This window comes from Lepidochelys kempii, chromosome 10, assembly GCF_965140265.1.
Source record: "Lepidochelys kempii isolate rLepKem1 chromosome 10, rLepKem1.hap2, whole genome shotgun sequence".
Taxonomy (NCBI): Eukaryota; Metazoa; Chordata; order Testudines; family Cheloniidae; genus Lepidochelys; species Lepidochelys kempii.
Genome location: NC_133265.1, coordinates 81,706,420 through 81,722,782, shown reverse-complemented (window position 1 = coordinate 81,722,782; position 16,363 = coordinate 81,706,420). Strand labels below are relative to the sequence as shown.

The window sequence follows — 16,363 nt, the reverse complement described above, 5'->3', positions numbered from 1 at the left end:
TAGAGGGGGCGGGGGAAGGGTTGGGGGGACACAGGGTGCATGTGGGCCCCAACAGACACTAAAGTTTCCTGACCCATACATGCACCATGAATGGGATCCACATGGATAGTACTTGAAGAATTGATGTTTCAGTTGATCCTTGCTGGTTATTCTGTGCAAAGAATGTGATTCCAACTGTACCAGTGACAGAGAAGAGATGCAGGATACACAACTTGGTGCAATTAAGGCAGAATCCAAATGTAAGGACAAACACCACTCTGACATGTCGTAGTTTCAGATTAGCATAATAGCTCATCACCACCCTTCTTATAATGGAAGCATGAAGAATTTCAGAGATTTTCTTATGCAAAATCATGACACACTACATTGGAGCTGCATTTCTAGGATCTTTGCTCGAGGACCCACACTCCTGCTCTGACTGAAGTCAATGAGAGTTTTGCCATGGACTTCAGTGGGAGCAGAATCAGTACATGTCTAAGGCTCAGTTAGCTCATGATATATTCTATAAAAGACATAGTTTATAACTGATCCTCCATTTAGAACAGCTCTTTCTCAAAGAAAACCCGCAAAGCCTTTGCTCAGCGTACTAAGCAAGAACAGATATATAAAACCCCTCATTTCCCCATTTTTATCCATACGAGAGAAGAGAGAACAGCTGTAATGTAATATCTTCGCTTCTATCAAAACAAAGACATGAAGAAACCCAAAGTTGGGAAGAGTAAAAATGTTATTAATAGTAAAACTGAAACATGATATCCTTGGAAGGGAATGAATGAAATGGAAGGGGCGGGGTCCTTCTCTACTGGTCTGTACACAAGACTGGCTGTCAGGGGAGAATAATCCCCCCCTAGTGCATGGGTGAATTTATTGTCTGTGTTATGCAAGTGTTCAGGCTAGATATTAGAAATCCCTTCTGCCCTTAAAATCTAAGAATTCCTGAATTAAATCCCAGTCTCTGACACTAACCTACTGTAGGACCTTGAGCTAGTCACTTCCACAAATGATTAAACAAATGGAATTTTACTTACATCTCACTGGTGTGTTGGAAGAGTGAGTTGTGAAGACAAAGTGTTATATATTATTAATGAGAGAGACTGATGCCTTGGTGATACTGTAGTTCAGAAGATTTGATTTTAATCACAGTCCTATTCCAGTATAAACATCTGAAAAAGTCCAGTAACGTTTTGGTGCCAAATTCACATCTGGTGCAAAGGGAACTGTAGCCATGTCTGAGGTTGGCAATTAGATCAAAATGTTACACTATCTCTTCTCCCATCTTTATGGCTTATACTATAAGCAAAAGAGTATTGAACACAGCACAGATTTTATTTAGTGCTGGCCGGAGTCACTTCAGCAGCTGCACTAGTAATTATAATGCTAGCTGTATCCTGTGAATCACATTCCTCATATAGTCCGCTGCCCAAGAACTGTCCTCACTTTTATCTGCACTACTTACAGTGCAGCTAGTGCAGCACAGTAAATGCCTCTCTACAGAAAGTGGTGTTTCTTGTTATTTTGAGGGAAAATAATGATTATACTCTGCTCCTTTAAAGAACCTGCTTTACTAGATCAAGAACTAATCACTATGAAAATTAAGTTGTGGTTCTTCTCTCAAATGAACGGAGCTGGGCAAATATTCCTAAACATTATCCAGATTTTAAATGTTAGTTAACTATTAAAGCTCCTTTTGCTTCTCATGCTAGATCTTCTATGAGACACCATATTCTTATGCCCCTTATGTTTTGGCCTCCTGCAAGAATCTGAGTGATCAAGCTTTAGTAAGACGAATGGTCACAGAAAATGAGTTTTGTCCACTGACTTCAAGACGACTGGGATTGGGCTTTAAAGAGGATCTGTGAATTTTATCTATTTTGTTACTCATTTGCCAAGCTTTTAAGTCTCTCTGAAGTTCTTCAGTCTTCTTTAGTAAGAGTTAAATAATTCACAAAAAGCAGTCTTCCTCTAGAAACTTACTTTGATATAATCATCAAATTATTACCTTACTGTTTCACCACATTTCCCAGATTAATGACAAATATATGATCAATTCTTGGTTTGGAATCTTGGTATAGCCCCTTCTTAATCTTTGGTCATGTTGAAAATGGTCTATTTTTTTGTCTCTCTCAGACCATTATTTTATTCTACCATCTCATGACTTGGGAGTTTATGCAATAACTTTTGAGAACTTTATCAAAGGCTTTTTGAGATTCCAATGAAATCACACAGTTTTCCTTTTTCCACTCGGTTGAGGACACACTCATAGACTTCTGGTAGATTAGAGAGGCACAATTTGATATATGTTTAATCTCAAATCTTTTACCTATGTCAGATACACAATTCATTACTGCCTTTTGGTTTTGAAGGAAATGCAGTTCTCCAAGCAGCTTTTAGCAATTTCCTCTGCTGAGCTGTAAGGATTTTACTCAATGTGAGGGAGGAGTTTTATTTACACAGATACTAGACCAAATTCTGCCCTCAGTTACACTGGCATCAGTGAGTTACTCAAGATTTACACTGGTTTAACCGAACCCAGTTTGGCTGTGTGTTTAATTGTTACACGTTTTTACACAGAATAAACATTTTCTTTCTAAAAGGTCTCAGCACAACAGGAATACAAATGGATTCGTAATTCTTTTAAACTGTAAATATCCCCCTGCCCTTCCAGTGGGGCTGGAACATTTTTAATAGTGAGAGTGCTGAAAGCCAGCCCCCTTACCCCTGCCCACTCCCCCCACCCCACCCCTGCCCAGCGAGGCTGGCGGCCACTGCAGCACCCCCCGCATCTCTGGTTTCCGTGCCCATGTGCCCTTCTGGGACCCGACACACAACAACATTGGGCAGAGGACTCTGAAGAATGAAACTGACCCATCTATTTTCTTTGCCCAGGCTGAATCAAATGTCAAATAAATGGTGAAAATTAGATTACAAAAAGTCACACAGTCTCCATCACTTTAAATCTTTATACCAAGCCCAAATAACTTCCTAAAAGATATGCTATAGTTCAGAGGACAGGTTACTTACATTATACCATAACAAGTTCTTTGAGATGTGTCCTGCTACGGTTGTTCTACTTGAGGTGAGCATGTGCCCCATGTGCATGCAATTGGACATTTTTATCACCAATGCTCGTTCGGTCCACGAATGCGCCCTCAGCCATTCTCATGACCCATGCTGAGAATATAGAAGACTGTGATGGATGGGCCACACTCAGTTCTTTCTCCACTGCAAAGCCACAAGGGAGATGAGGCTCTGAAGCAGAGGGGAAAGGGAACGGATAGTGGAACACATCTCAAAGAACTCATTACCGTACAAGGTATCTAACCTCTCCTTCGCGTGGTGTCCCTATTGGTGCTCCACTTGAGGTGACTCCCAAGCGGTATCCCCTGAAGGAGGTGGGAGTCTGGAACTTGATTTAGGGCTGACTATTAAACTGCAGAGCCAAAAGCAGCATCTGCCTGAGAAACATCAACTACAGAATAGTGGTCTTGAGAAAGTGTGGACCGAAGCTCATGTAGCACCCTTGCAAATCTCTACAATAGGAATGTCCCTCAGCAAAGCAGTGGACATGGACTGAGATCTGGTAAAAACTGTACCAGAACTATCAACCTAGGTCAGCATAGTATGTTAGTGGCTGTATAGCAAGAGAGGATAGAGACGGAAACCCAGCTGGATAGTCTTTGTATGGACATTGGCACTTCTTTAGCTCGGTCCACAATACAAACAGTCTGAGAGAAGCTCGAAAAAGGTCTGGCCCTGTCCAAATAATATGCCAGCACCCTCCTAACAGTTGGCAGCGGCAAAAACATCTATCTTCAGAAATTCCCAGGTAAGAAACATCTGAGTATTGATTTGTTTAGTTTCCACTCATTATCTTAAGTGAAGAGTATTCGGAGGTCAGCCGCCACGGTGTTTTGGAGGCTGCATAGATAAAATATGCACCAGTTCCATAACTTTATGGCCTCTGCAAAGAGAAAAGGAAATCTGGATTGGTCTTGTATCACAAGAGAAAGTGCCGTCAGGCATACGTTAAAGCTCTGATTTCCAGAATGGTGCTGTATAAGATAGATAGGGAATTCAACTTCAGAAGTATACTGAGGAGGGAAGTGTTGGAAACTATTGTTACAGCGGGAGGGGAAGAGTTGAATGGAACCCCTGAACACACCTTGTCTGGATTCTGCCACCAGTTGAGAGAGAGAACAGTACACAACAGGGAATAGAGAATAACTTTACACTGTCTTGCTGGGAGTATAAACTGTCCAGAACCAAGTATGGAAGCAACGCATATGTAGAGAATTATGTAGTGCAACAAAGTACATGCTGCTTTGTGCCCAAGGAGTTGCATACACAATCTGGCAATGACCTGATGGCCCAACTGAATTTGTGCAATTAAGTGTGAGGAGTGAAGAATCTGTCCTCTGATCTATCATGTGGCATTGAGAGTGGGCCCTACGAACTCTACCCTTTGCACAGGTAAGAGGCAGGGACTTCATGGTGTTGAGCTGAGGACCAAGCCTGTTAAATAGAGCTACAGCCAAGGTTATAGCAGTTCTGTTTCTGACCTTGGTATAGGAATGCCCCTTGAGAAGCCAATCATTAAGATAAGGGAAGACAATTACCCACCAATGGTGAAGCTGTGCAGTGCTTATTACAGTAACTTTTGTGAACACTTTGAGGGTGGTAGACAGTCCGAAGGGAAGGACTTGATATTGGTCATGGTCCTGACCTACCACAAAGTGTAAGAGCATACTGATATGAAAGTATGCCTCTCGAAGGTTGAGGGTCACTAAGCAGTTCCCCAAATCCAAGAGTGGAATGATAGCTCTAAGTGTCACCATCTTGAATCTCTGTATCTTGACAAAGGTTTAAGTGGTTCTGGTCTTTATCATGTGGGGATACCTTTCAATGCTGTTGCCTACTATGTACATTCACGGTATCCATGACCAAGGAATTAGGGGCAGGACAAAAAACTAAAACTTCCAAACCCCTAGTAGGACATAATATATTTTATCTGCTCTTTTAGCTGTCAGGAGTGGGGAGCAGTAGCAGGACTCTGCCAGATCATTTTGGCAGGTTCTAAGAGCGCCTCATTTATAAGCAAGATCACCCATGCTGACGATGGTGTAAGTACAGTATCAGACAATTTATGCTGGTCTCCTGAACTACTTCTAATGGAATCTTGAGAGCATCTGCCACTCTTTTCATCAACTCCTGAAATGGCTTGAAGTTGTTCATATGAGTTGGTGGGGGCATGACAGCCTCATCTGGGGAAGATGAGGCTATATCAGTCTGTGGAGTTGTCCCCTCATCAGCTCTCCTTTCTTGTTTTTCAAATGTCCCCTCCTGTAGAGAAGAATGATATGGTGGAACAGAGAGAACTGGAGTGGGCTGTCTGGTACAGTCCACATGAGTAGCTGATACCCTAAAAAACTCATCGGCAGGCAGCTGAGTATGCCCACGAGGGAGGACTGTAGGGGAATGGGGGAGGCAGCCAGTACTAGTCACGCCAGGGAGGATGATTGCCAGGTAGTGGTAGTAAAACTCTGGAAGTGTCCTTTGATGTTCCAGGTACTTCATAATCAAAAGGTCGGTTTTCAGTCAGCATAGCCCTGTACTGAGTTTAGAGGGAGTCTGAAGAACTTTCTTCTTTGTGTTCCAACAGAGCACCCAAAGGAGGAGTATCTGGCTGTATGTCTGACCAAATCACTTCTGAGGCAGGCAATAACTCAGGTTTTGGTACTAGGAGTCCTGAACTCAGCAAAGACGACTCAGGTTCATTGGAGACAAATAGGTCCTGTGGGAATGTGCACAGGCATTTGACGAATCATAGACACTGAAGCCTGCGGTACCAAGGGATGATCTGCCTCTTGCCGTACTGATGGTCTCAGTACTGAAGAGGCAGCAGCAGATGAGGGTGGTACCAAGTGTTTCAGAAGTACCTCATTCAGGATTCAATGGTACCAAGGGCTTCAGCACTGTGTGACTTTGATGAAGGCTTTCACTTGGAGAAAACCTCAATACCAAGGCTCTGCAGAAACCTTTAAGGGGCATGGGGTCTCCAGTACAGCAGGCCTCTTAAAAATATGGTGTCTCTGACAAGATCAGCATGAGACTTTCCTCATTTCACTTGAAAGTCTGTCTCTCAAAGACCTAGAAGGCAAATGAGCTGCAGACACTGATAAAGTGATATGGTCATTCAGAGGCTGATGTCCCAGGTGGGGCTCTGGGCCTGGATCTGAAGCTGGACAAAGTGAGCACTCCATCACAAAAACCTGAAGTTTTATCTCCCTGTACCTTCTGGAGTGACTCTTGAAGCTTGCACAGGTCTTGCACTTCAAATGGATGTGCACATCCCCGAGGCAGTGGATACAATGCTAGTGGCCATCACTAACTGGAAAGGATTCCCAGCAAGTGCAGCAGTGTTTGAAGCCTGGTCACTTAGAGATGCCCAAAGGAAAAGCAGGCTTCTCTAGAGACAGCTCCTCTGTATGGAGGTGAGGGTGCATGAGAGGCAAAGCCTTAGCCAAAAGGAGATAGATCCTCAAAAACTAAAGTAAACACTTACTACACAAACTATAAAGGATAAAAGTAAAATAAATTTAAAATTAAGTACTGAAGACTAGCTAAGATGAATAGCTATGCAGGCAAGCACTACAAAATGCTCTGTCTCAGGGAGAGGTGGTTGAGAAGGAATTTAGGGCAGTCCATCTGTCACAGCCCTATATATCCATCACAGCCTTATATATCCTCTGTATGGAACATCAAGGCGGCTAGGGCATATGCCCAGACCAAATGAGCACTCCTGCTGAAATATCTCTGATTGAAGGTACATGAGTTGCATGCACACCTCAAGTGGAGAGTCCCTAGGGACACTGCTTGAGGAAGAAAGTTATGGTCTTGATGCAGAAACTACCAGAGAGGTTGCACGGCTTGGGTTGCGCAGATCAGACCGGAAGATTGCAGTAGTCCCTAATAATCTATTACTATTAAGTTTTTCTCATCTAATCTTACCAATAAAAAAGGAATTACGTAAATATTTTAACCTTACGACATATATAAATCTGAGACACGCACAAGGTGGGCGAGGTAATATTTTTTGAGTAACTTCTGTTGCTGGCAGGGACAAGCTTCCAAGCTTCACAGAGCTCTTCCTCAAGTCTGGAGAAGGTAACCTCAGTGTCAGCTAAATACAAAGTGGGACAGATTGTTAAGCAGGGGTTGACACATGGTATACCACTTAAAATGAAATGGGCACTTAATACTTTTGCAGTAGGACAAAGGAAGGTTAGTAGACAGCAGAGTGTGTTATAAATTGTAATGAAAAGCGGTGTCTCTAAGTCCATGATTTTTAGTGTCCAGCAGAGTTATGAATTTAAGTTCCCAGCTCGCCTTTTGAAGCTGTTGTGTAGGCTTCAGGACAAGGACTGAGAAGTCAGATATGGAGTTAGTTTTGTGAAAAGTGTTCATCCATGGGGGAACAGGGTGTTTTAATATTTAATCATTTTTCTATATGAGTTCATTTAAGGGCACAGTTTTTGTTGGGGGCACTTGATGCACTGGCTGAGGTATACCACATGTTGTCATAGGAATGTGTAAGACCTATGGATCTTTGAAAAAGATATGTTTGGGGGAGTATCAATCATCACAGCAGTGGAAATAGGTCTGCAGATTCGATATCTGTTGTTCTGGCAGGGTCTGGTGCTGCTCTGAATTTAAATATAGCAGTTAAACTACTTCCTACCATTTCACCATTGCGATCTTTAATGTTTTATACAAAAACAGGTGGATCCTGGGGAGTGACAACTTAATAAGAGAGGGACTACCGGTAGAGCAATGGTATGAATAATCAGAGACTAGCTACAAAAATATATGCTTTATGTGGTAAAAGCTAGGACTCTTGCTATTGGCTAACCAAGAAGCTATTTAATTATTTGTTAATCTTAGTATGGAAATGTGTTTATAGTCATTACATGAATTATCCGTGATCACTGCTACAGAAAAAACACTCATCTGTGATCACTTCAGAACAAAGTCGCCTGGATATTTGCCATCTGATAGTTAAGATGGGCTTGACTGCCAAAGGGACTTCAAAGTATAAACCTAATGAATACTCTTAGAATTTTGCACACAAAAAAAGCACAATATATCTTACAGATTTTACTTAGCAGATGCAACACATACTAGAATGTATTTAGAATAATCAGCTTCTGCAGGAAAGACTGCCATATATTTAAATATATAAAAATGAAACCTCAGGCTTAGCTTAAAAACTGATACACAGGTTATGAGGATTTATAAGATATTAGTCAATTGCTTTGGCAGATTGGAAAAAAATGGGTGGTATTAATTGATTCTTTCCCTTGTTGTCCTGAAGTTATATATTTCCTGAGCACCCATTCATGTTTGATATTGTACAAATGAAAAGACAAGGTCCAGTGTACGCTAAAACCCACTTAGTCTCTTGCCACAGAAATCAATTCACTCACGCCATGTACTGTGGCCAAAAGTAGCATAAGTTGTGCACTAGACAAGTAATGAGAGCAGTATGAAATTCTGAGAAGTTAGTACGTAAAATTACACTATAGTTTTATGCCTTCTACATACTGTGTGTCCAGACCAGCATGAATGAGAAATAGTTAACAGAAAAGAGGGCTTTTCTCTTGGCCAGAGGCCGAGATACTATTATGTAAGGCATGCCAAACAGCATTCAAACACTGGAGTCAAGGTATATTCCTTACTTCTGGTTTGACATGGTATAAAGAAAGCACTCACACTCCACAGAGCCCAGCACAGTGCTCATATCCCAAAGAAAAATGAATGTTAACCCACACAGCTGAACATTCATTAGGTGGAGGCATAGGTACCCAAACACCATCATAATACATTGCACTTATAAATGCATGCTCACAAGTGTTACCAGATTTGCCCATTACTTTGGGGTACACTCATTTATTATGGTTACTCTTCTGAGGGGGGGCACTTCTGTAATTCTATCAATATACTGCTTGTCACTTGCATTCTCATATGGAGCTCTACTCCTCCCTTCTGCAAGTTCCCTCCCAATGCAGCTATCCTGCAGGACCTAGGTTCTCCAAGCTCCAGAATCAGGCAAACACACACACATTGACAGAGAGCATCCAAGAGGACCAAGTTAATCAGCACTCCCAAGCTGACCCCTTATACGCCCCTGGACTCAGCAGGCTGGGTCAAGCAGCACTTCCAAACTGCCACCTTCATATGCCCCAGGTTCAGCATGTCCCTATCCCCACTTTCACGTTACAATTGTCCTGGTAGTAACCCACTTGATGAGCAAACCCCAGAGGATTTGTGGGAGCTGCAGGGATCTTTAGCTTAGGTATGAGGAGCATTGCTGCAGAGGGGGGGGGGGGGCAACCAGCTTAACCATGAAAGTTATTTATTGCTAGGTAATAACTATACATGAGGAGCCAAACAAACAAAACAGTTATAATATTAAATCTAACTTAAATCTGATTATAAAAGTCAGGTTTAGACAACTATAACTGATCACACAAGTCAGGGTCAGAAGGCTATACCGAGAGAGAGAGCTGGGTTCTCACCACTCCGTGAAGCTTGAATCCACTGGGGGTCCCAGGAGGTGGTGGTGGTGGTAGCTGAGTGTCCCAAGTGGTGGAGACTGGCAGAGCCCCCAGCACGATCAGTCAAGAGAAGATAAGTCCCAGTGGAACGGATGCAGATTTTGGATCCAGGCATCAGAGAACTTACTTGAGAATGGGTAGAAATTTTGTAGGGAAAGAACAATGGTTCAAGGGAGAACACTAGATTTGTTTATGGGTAAACTTTTGGCTCAAGGGAATATACCAAAGTTGTTTTGTTCAGGCTAGACAATAGGAACTGATCATTCCTGGCTATGGGCAGTGTTCCTACAAGGGAGCTCACAATGCAATTAGGCAGCTTCACTATTTTGGATACCAATAAAGGATATATTACTAGAATTGGTCTGATAACTGATCTGGGGGTGTGCAGGCATGGGTTCTTTACCATCTGGAGCAGAGATTCCCTATCATGCAGTGCTTTCCTGGTCCCAGAGTTCAGTGTGGGTCTTGCCTTGGAATCTCTGTTCTCCATTCTGTATGCTAATGGGGATGCCTCCCTGTTCCATCTTTGATGCAAATGAGGCTAAGAACATAAGAATGGCCATACTGGGTCAGACCAAAGGTCCATCCAACCCAGTATCCTGTCTACCAACAGTGGCCAATGCCAGGTGCCCCAGAGGGAGTGAACCTAGCAGGTAATCTCTCTCCTGCCATCCATCTCCATCCTGTGACAAACAGAGGCTAGGGACACCATTCCTTACCCCATCCTGGCTAATAGCCATTAATGGACTTAACCTCCATAAATGTATCCAGTTCTCTTTTAAACCCTGTTATAGTCCTAGCCTTCACAACCTCCTCAGGAAAGGAGTTCCAAAGGTTGACTGTGCACTGTGTGAAAAACTTCCTTTTATTTGTTTTAAACCTGCTACCCATTAAGTTCATTTGGTGGCCCCTAGTTCTTATATTATGGGAACAAGTAAATAACTTTTTCCTTATTCACTTTCTCCACACCACTCATGATTTTATATACCTCTATCATATCCCCCCACCCTTAGTTTCCTCTTTTCCAAGCTGAAAAGTCCTAGCCTCTAATCTCTCCTCCTATGGGACCCGTTCCAAACCCCTAATCATTTTAGTTGCCCTTTTCTGAGCCTTTTCTAATGCCAGTATATCCTTTTTGAGATGAGGGGACCACATCTGTACGCAGTATTCAAGATATGGGCGTATCATGGATTTATATAAGGGCAATAAGATACTCTTGTCTTATTTTCTATCCCTTTTTTAATGATTCCTAACATAGTTTGCTTTTTTGACTGCCGCTGCACACTTCGTTGTCATCTTCAGAGAACTATCCACGATGACTCCAAGATCTTTCTCCTGATTATTCGTAGCTAAATTAGCCCCCATCATATTGTATGTATACTTGGGGTTATTATTTCCAATGTTCTTTACTTTACATTTATCCACATTCAATTTCATTTGCCATTTTGTTGCCCAATCACTTAGTTTTGTGAGATCTTTTTGAAGTTCTTCACAGTCTCCTTTGGTCTTAACGATCTTGAGCAGTTTAGGATCGTCTGCAAATTTTGCCACCTCACTGTTTATCCCTTGCTCCAGATCATTTATGAATAAGTTGAATAGGATTGGTCCTAGGACTGACCACCTTGGGGAACACAACTCTCCATTCTGATAATTTACCACTTATTCCTACCCTTTGTTCCCTCTCTTTTAACCAGTTCTCAATCCATGAAAGGCTCTTCCCTCTTTTTCCATGACAACTTAATTTACATAAGAGCCTGTGGTGAGGGACCTTGTGAAAGGCTTTCTGGAAATCTAAGCACACTATGTCCACTGGATTCCCCCTTGTCCACGTTTGCTGACCTCTTCAAAGAGCTCTAATAGATTAGTAAGACATGATTTCCCTTTACAGAAACCATGTTGACTTTTGCCCAACAACTTATGTTCTTCTATGTGTCTGACGATTTTATTCTTTACTATTGTTTCAACTAATTTGCCCGGTACTGATGTTAGACTTACCGGTCTGTAATTGCCAGGATCACCTCTACGTTTCCTTAATCCTGTCACCCTTGACCAGAGGGGTTTAGGTATGTCTTTCACTGCCTTTTCATTGCTTTTTGTCCTTCTTCTGATTGGCTTTGGTTCAAGCAGAGGCGGGGGGGAGGAGGAAGTCTTTCGTGAGTCAGACAGGCTGAATGTTGGGCCCTGGTTTCCTCAAGAACACAAAGCTGATAGGTAACACAAGGGCCAACACCATAAGGCACTACACTGCATATAGGCATGTACATATTCAAATGCACACATTTTACCAAAAACAATGCCAAAGATGAAAATGATGATCTGGTCCACATCTATGCTATGAGCTAAGACAGTGATACTCAGACCTCAGTGGTTCAGGAGCCAAATTAGCAAAACCTGGATTTGTGCTGGAAATGGCCCACCTAATGATCACTTTAGATAAGCTATTACCAGCAGGACAGTGGGGTGGGAGGAGGTATTGTTTCATATTCTCTGTGTATATATAAAGTCTGCTGCAGTTTCCACGGTATGCATCCGATGAAGTGAGCTGTAGCTCACGAAAGCTTATGCTCAAATAAATTGATTAGTCTCTAAGGTGCCACAAGTACTCCTTTTCTTTTTGCGAATACAGACTAACACGGCTGCTACTCTGAAACCTAACATTACCCAAGAGCCACAATAGTGTGAATTCATTGTTTCATTTACTAATATACACACACACACACACAATTCTCAAAGCAAAATGATTAAGTATTATCAGCAACTACAATTAGTTAACATAGTAAAATCATCCTGATTGGTTAACAATTAAATCAGTGTTTTTTAATATCATGTGCTGCTAAGAGCCACAGGAGACACATTAAAGAGTCACTTGTGGCTCATGAGCCTCAGTCTGAGTATCACTGAGTTAGCACAAGCATAAATAGCATTGTAGCAATGGTAGCACAGCTTAGCCATGCCAAATACGTACCTACCTTGTAGTGCACCATTTTCGCAGGAAACACTTCTGATCACCATCAACGAGCGACACTCCAAATAGCAGTTACTGAGCTACCTCCTCTCATTAAAGAGAAATACCACTTATGATGTTACATTTAATAATAATACCTGGCATTTATAAGCAGCCTTCCATCCAAGGATCTCAAAGTGCTTTGTATACATTACTCTCCTCTCATGTAGATTTCCCCCATTTCACAAAGGGGGAAAACTGAGACACACAGAAGTTGACTCTCCCAAGAGCACACAGAGAGCCTGTGGCAGAATCAAGAATAGACGTGACATAGGGCCATACTTCCTGCCGCTCCTGTATATATACACTTACACTCAAACTTTAAATCAGAGATTGCTCATTTCTTGACTCTGATGGATTTGGATTTCATTTTTTCCCTTTATTGTCAGAACCTCTTTCCATGGACTGCTCTGGAAGTTGTTTCCTGACCTGATGATTTCCTGTTCAATTAGGGTTAAATTGTGCTTCAGTTGAAGTGTTTTACTATTAAAAAGGCAACACAATTGAGCCTTAATTATTTAAGTGAACTAATCAAGGCCATACTATTTTAAATGGTTTTACTTTGGTTTCTTCTTCTGTTTTAAAACTAATAAAAACCTTTCAGTGACCATACTGAGGCATGACATAAAAATTCAGCTTCTGTTTACAAAGCTAGATCTTCCACTACTGTTATATGAAATGCATTAAAAATTGTAAAAGTGTGCTTTCTTTCAGGTTTGGGCCCTTGGTCTGTGCTGGGAGAAACTGTCAAAAATTAAACTATGTGCTCTGCTTTTCAAAATGTATGAAATCCTTGTAATAAGAGGAAGGGTGGAAGAAAAAAAAACAAAACCCTCAAGGAATTTCATTTGTTTCTCACTGAATTTGTGTGTGATCACACTTACATAGCAGTTAATTTTTTTTGTTGATTTTAAAGATATGAAACAACTTTATTCAAATGTACAGAAAGGAAGTTTGTACTTATATGATTTTATCATCTGGAACTAATAATAAATACCTACCTTATGAAGCACTTTTCATCATAGCTTTTGTCAAAGTGCTAGGTAATAGGAAAATATATTTACACTCCTTTAAAAAATATGTATATGGCACAGCTCTAATTAAGGTTGTAAAATATTTTATTTCCATGAGCAACTCTGCTTTACAAGGCTTATAACTTAGTGATCAAAATTCATTGCAGGACAAAACTTTGCGCAAAATTCCGAGACTAAGAGACAGTTTTGTTCACAAAATCTGAAGGGGATATTTGGCCACTTTTAAAATAAAATTCAATTTATGTATCCTTCTTCATCCAATAAACCTAAAATCCTTTACAAACATTAACTTCTTAAAACAATGTACATAACTTCAGTCATTACGGAAACTATGCCGTAGAAAGGTAAATAAAATGACTTTTCCAAGGTCAGATCAAGTCATAAAACACAACAAGAAAAAAAATCAGGAGTAGAGGCTCTTAGTCTTGGGATACAATCATTACATAAACTCTAGAAAGAGGGAAAAATAATTCTGACCACATCAAGACAATTAACAATGAATTTGTTTTGCTTCTTTTAAGTTTATGCTTCAAACATGTGGCCTTCCCCCAGATCTTTTTCAGGTCAATCTAGTTAAATACACATTATTCCAGAGCCTATGAAGCTCAGGAATAAAAACAACCCCCTCAGCTTTGATGAAAGACTAGTCCCTTCCCAACTGGAGGAAAACTGCAACAGTTAGGAGAGCTAAGCAACTCATTTAAGAGATTATCAATGCACCTCCAAAAGTCACTATGTGGTGGTTATTCAGACCATCCTTGTCCTGGAGCTCAGCACACTTTTGCTTTGATCAACACAAAATGATCTGGAAGCTACAAAAATTGAGGCTGAAATAGCCTTCAGCCAGCCTACAGATGGCAACACCACTAGACTGCCATTTTTGTTGGTGCTGCACTTTTAAAACTTGTCCATGGGCTGTTATAACCCTCTCAATAGGGCTTCTTCCTACCTTTTTATTGGGGGGGGGAAGAAGAGTGGGAGGAGTAGCTAAACAAGAGTCTGCTGATGCTTCAATTCTCAATGAATGATAAAATGTGCTTAACCAAGGGGCAAACTGTAATCCCACCAGCTGATTGAGGCATGAAGTGCCAGACTGAGTCCTGCACACTGATCCCAGTGAAAATGGCCCATCCGTGACAAATCCATTCATACGCAGAGGCAAGAGAATGTGGGGTTTCACCATGAGCTAAATACCAGTGGAGCCAATATTTGACGCAGACAGTTAGCCTTGCCAACACATATTTGGCACCTCATTTCAGAAATCTTGCCTGGCAAAAGGTAAAGAAATACCTTATTGGTACCCTAGGACCTCCTCCACCTCTTAATCTGACAACAGGACATACTACAATCAAGAAAGCATTCTGATATAAGACTGCAAGGTCTTCCTTGTGACAATCCTTCATTTGTAAGACTAGACTACAGAAGTGTCTCCACAGTGACCCAGAGCCATCTAAAGAGAACACTGCCCCTTTTAGGATTTGTTTGATTTACAAACAATCAGTCTCTGACACTTCAGTCATGAAATGCTGCCTTCAGAACTAGCAGCTTCTGTAGCTTGCACAGACAAGAGCTCCCATCCAGGTGGGTGTATGTGGGAGCCACATCTCTTAACTATAATACCTTCATGTTTAGCAGGTACTCCTGCCTTGGCTCACTGTGTGGGGTGGCATGGAGAAAGCTGGGGCAGCAGGGATGAGAGAGAAATGAGAGGGTACAATAAGAGGCACCTTGGGCAGCATGAGGATGGGCTGGGCAGCCTATCTAAAGCTGAGGTAGCAGCTCAGCCCCAGTGTAGACACATGCACCCCCTCCGGCTAGGGGAAACACAGAAAAACGCCCTTCTATGTCTCTCATAGCACCAAGACTGTGCTCCTCTGCACAGCTCCCCACCAAGCTAGGGTGATAGAGAGCTGAGCCTGAACATGCTGGGGCTGCAGGGATACATCCAGTGAGTAGCGCCCCCTCCATGCACCATTCCCTGCAGGCCTCCATACCCAACCCCCTTCTGACAGGGCGTGGCCTGCGCCATACCCCACCCCTCTCTTTCCAGCTCTGGGCATCCTTCCACACACACCCTGAGCCCCAGCCCCCACACTGTCAGTCCCCCTCCATACAACCCGAGCCCCAGCCCCCACACCCTCAAACCACATCCCCCCCAAACCCCTACAACCCCCCATGCCCTCAGTCTCCCTCCACACCCCGAGCCCCCACATCCTCAGTCCCTCCACACCCAAGCCCCAGCCCCCCAACCCTCAGTCCCCCTCCACACCCCGAGCCCCCACATCCTCAGTCCCTCCACACCCCGAGCCCCAACCCCCACACGCCCCCGAGCCCCAGTCCCCCCAAATCCCCACAGCTCCCCTCCACACGCCCCCGAGCCCCACCCCCCCCAAATCCCCACAGCTCCCCTCCACACGCCCCCGAGCCCCAGCCCCCCCAAATCCCCACATGCCCCCGAGCCCCAGCCCCCCCAAATCCCCACATGCCCCCGAGCCCCAGCCCCCCCCAAATCCCCACAGCTCCCCTCCACACGCCCCCGAGCCCCAGCCCCCCCAATCCCCACAGCTCCCCTCCACACGCCCCCGAGCCCCAGCCCCCCCAATCCCCACAGCTCCCCTCCACACGCCCCCGAGCCCCAGCCCCCCCAATCCCCACAGCTCCCCTCCACACGCCCCCGAGCCCCAGCCCCCCCAATCCCCACAGCTCCCCTC

At 43.1% G+C, this 16,363-nt stretch overlaps 1 protein-coding gene across 17 annotated transcripts in view; it reads right to left on the bottom strand.

Moving 5' to 3' along the window:
* The window catches only part of NOX5 (NADPH oxidase 5), a 109,014-nt gene that overhangs the window by 91,352 nt on the left and 1,299 nt on the right, over positions 1-16,363 (bottom strand). For 4 of the 17 annotated variants that reach the window (XM_073304450.1, XM_073304457.1, XM_073304451.1 and 1 more), the window contains exons 1-2: positions 11,610-15,714; positions 9,552-9,740 (exon numbers count right to left, since the gene is read on the bottom strand). The exons of 3 other annotated variants lie outside the window; for them this stretch is intronic. In XM_073304450.1, coding sequence (XP_073160551.1) covers positions 9,552-9,729 — 178 coding nt within the window. In that variant the 5' untranslated portion in view covers positions 9,730-9,740; positions 11,610-15,714. Of the gene's footprint in view, positions 1-7,071; positions 7,181-9,551; positions 9,741-11,609; positions 15,715-16,363 lie in introns of those variants that run through there. 10 more of the 17 variants (XM_073304462.1, XM_073304465.1, XM_073304461.1 and 7 more) reach the window with 8 other exon arrangements.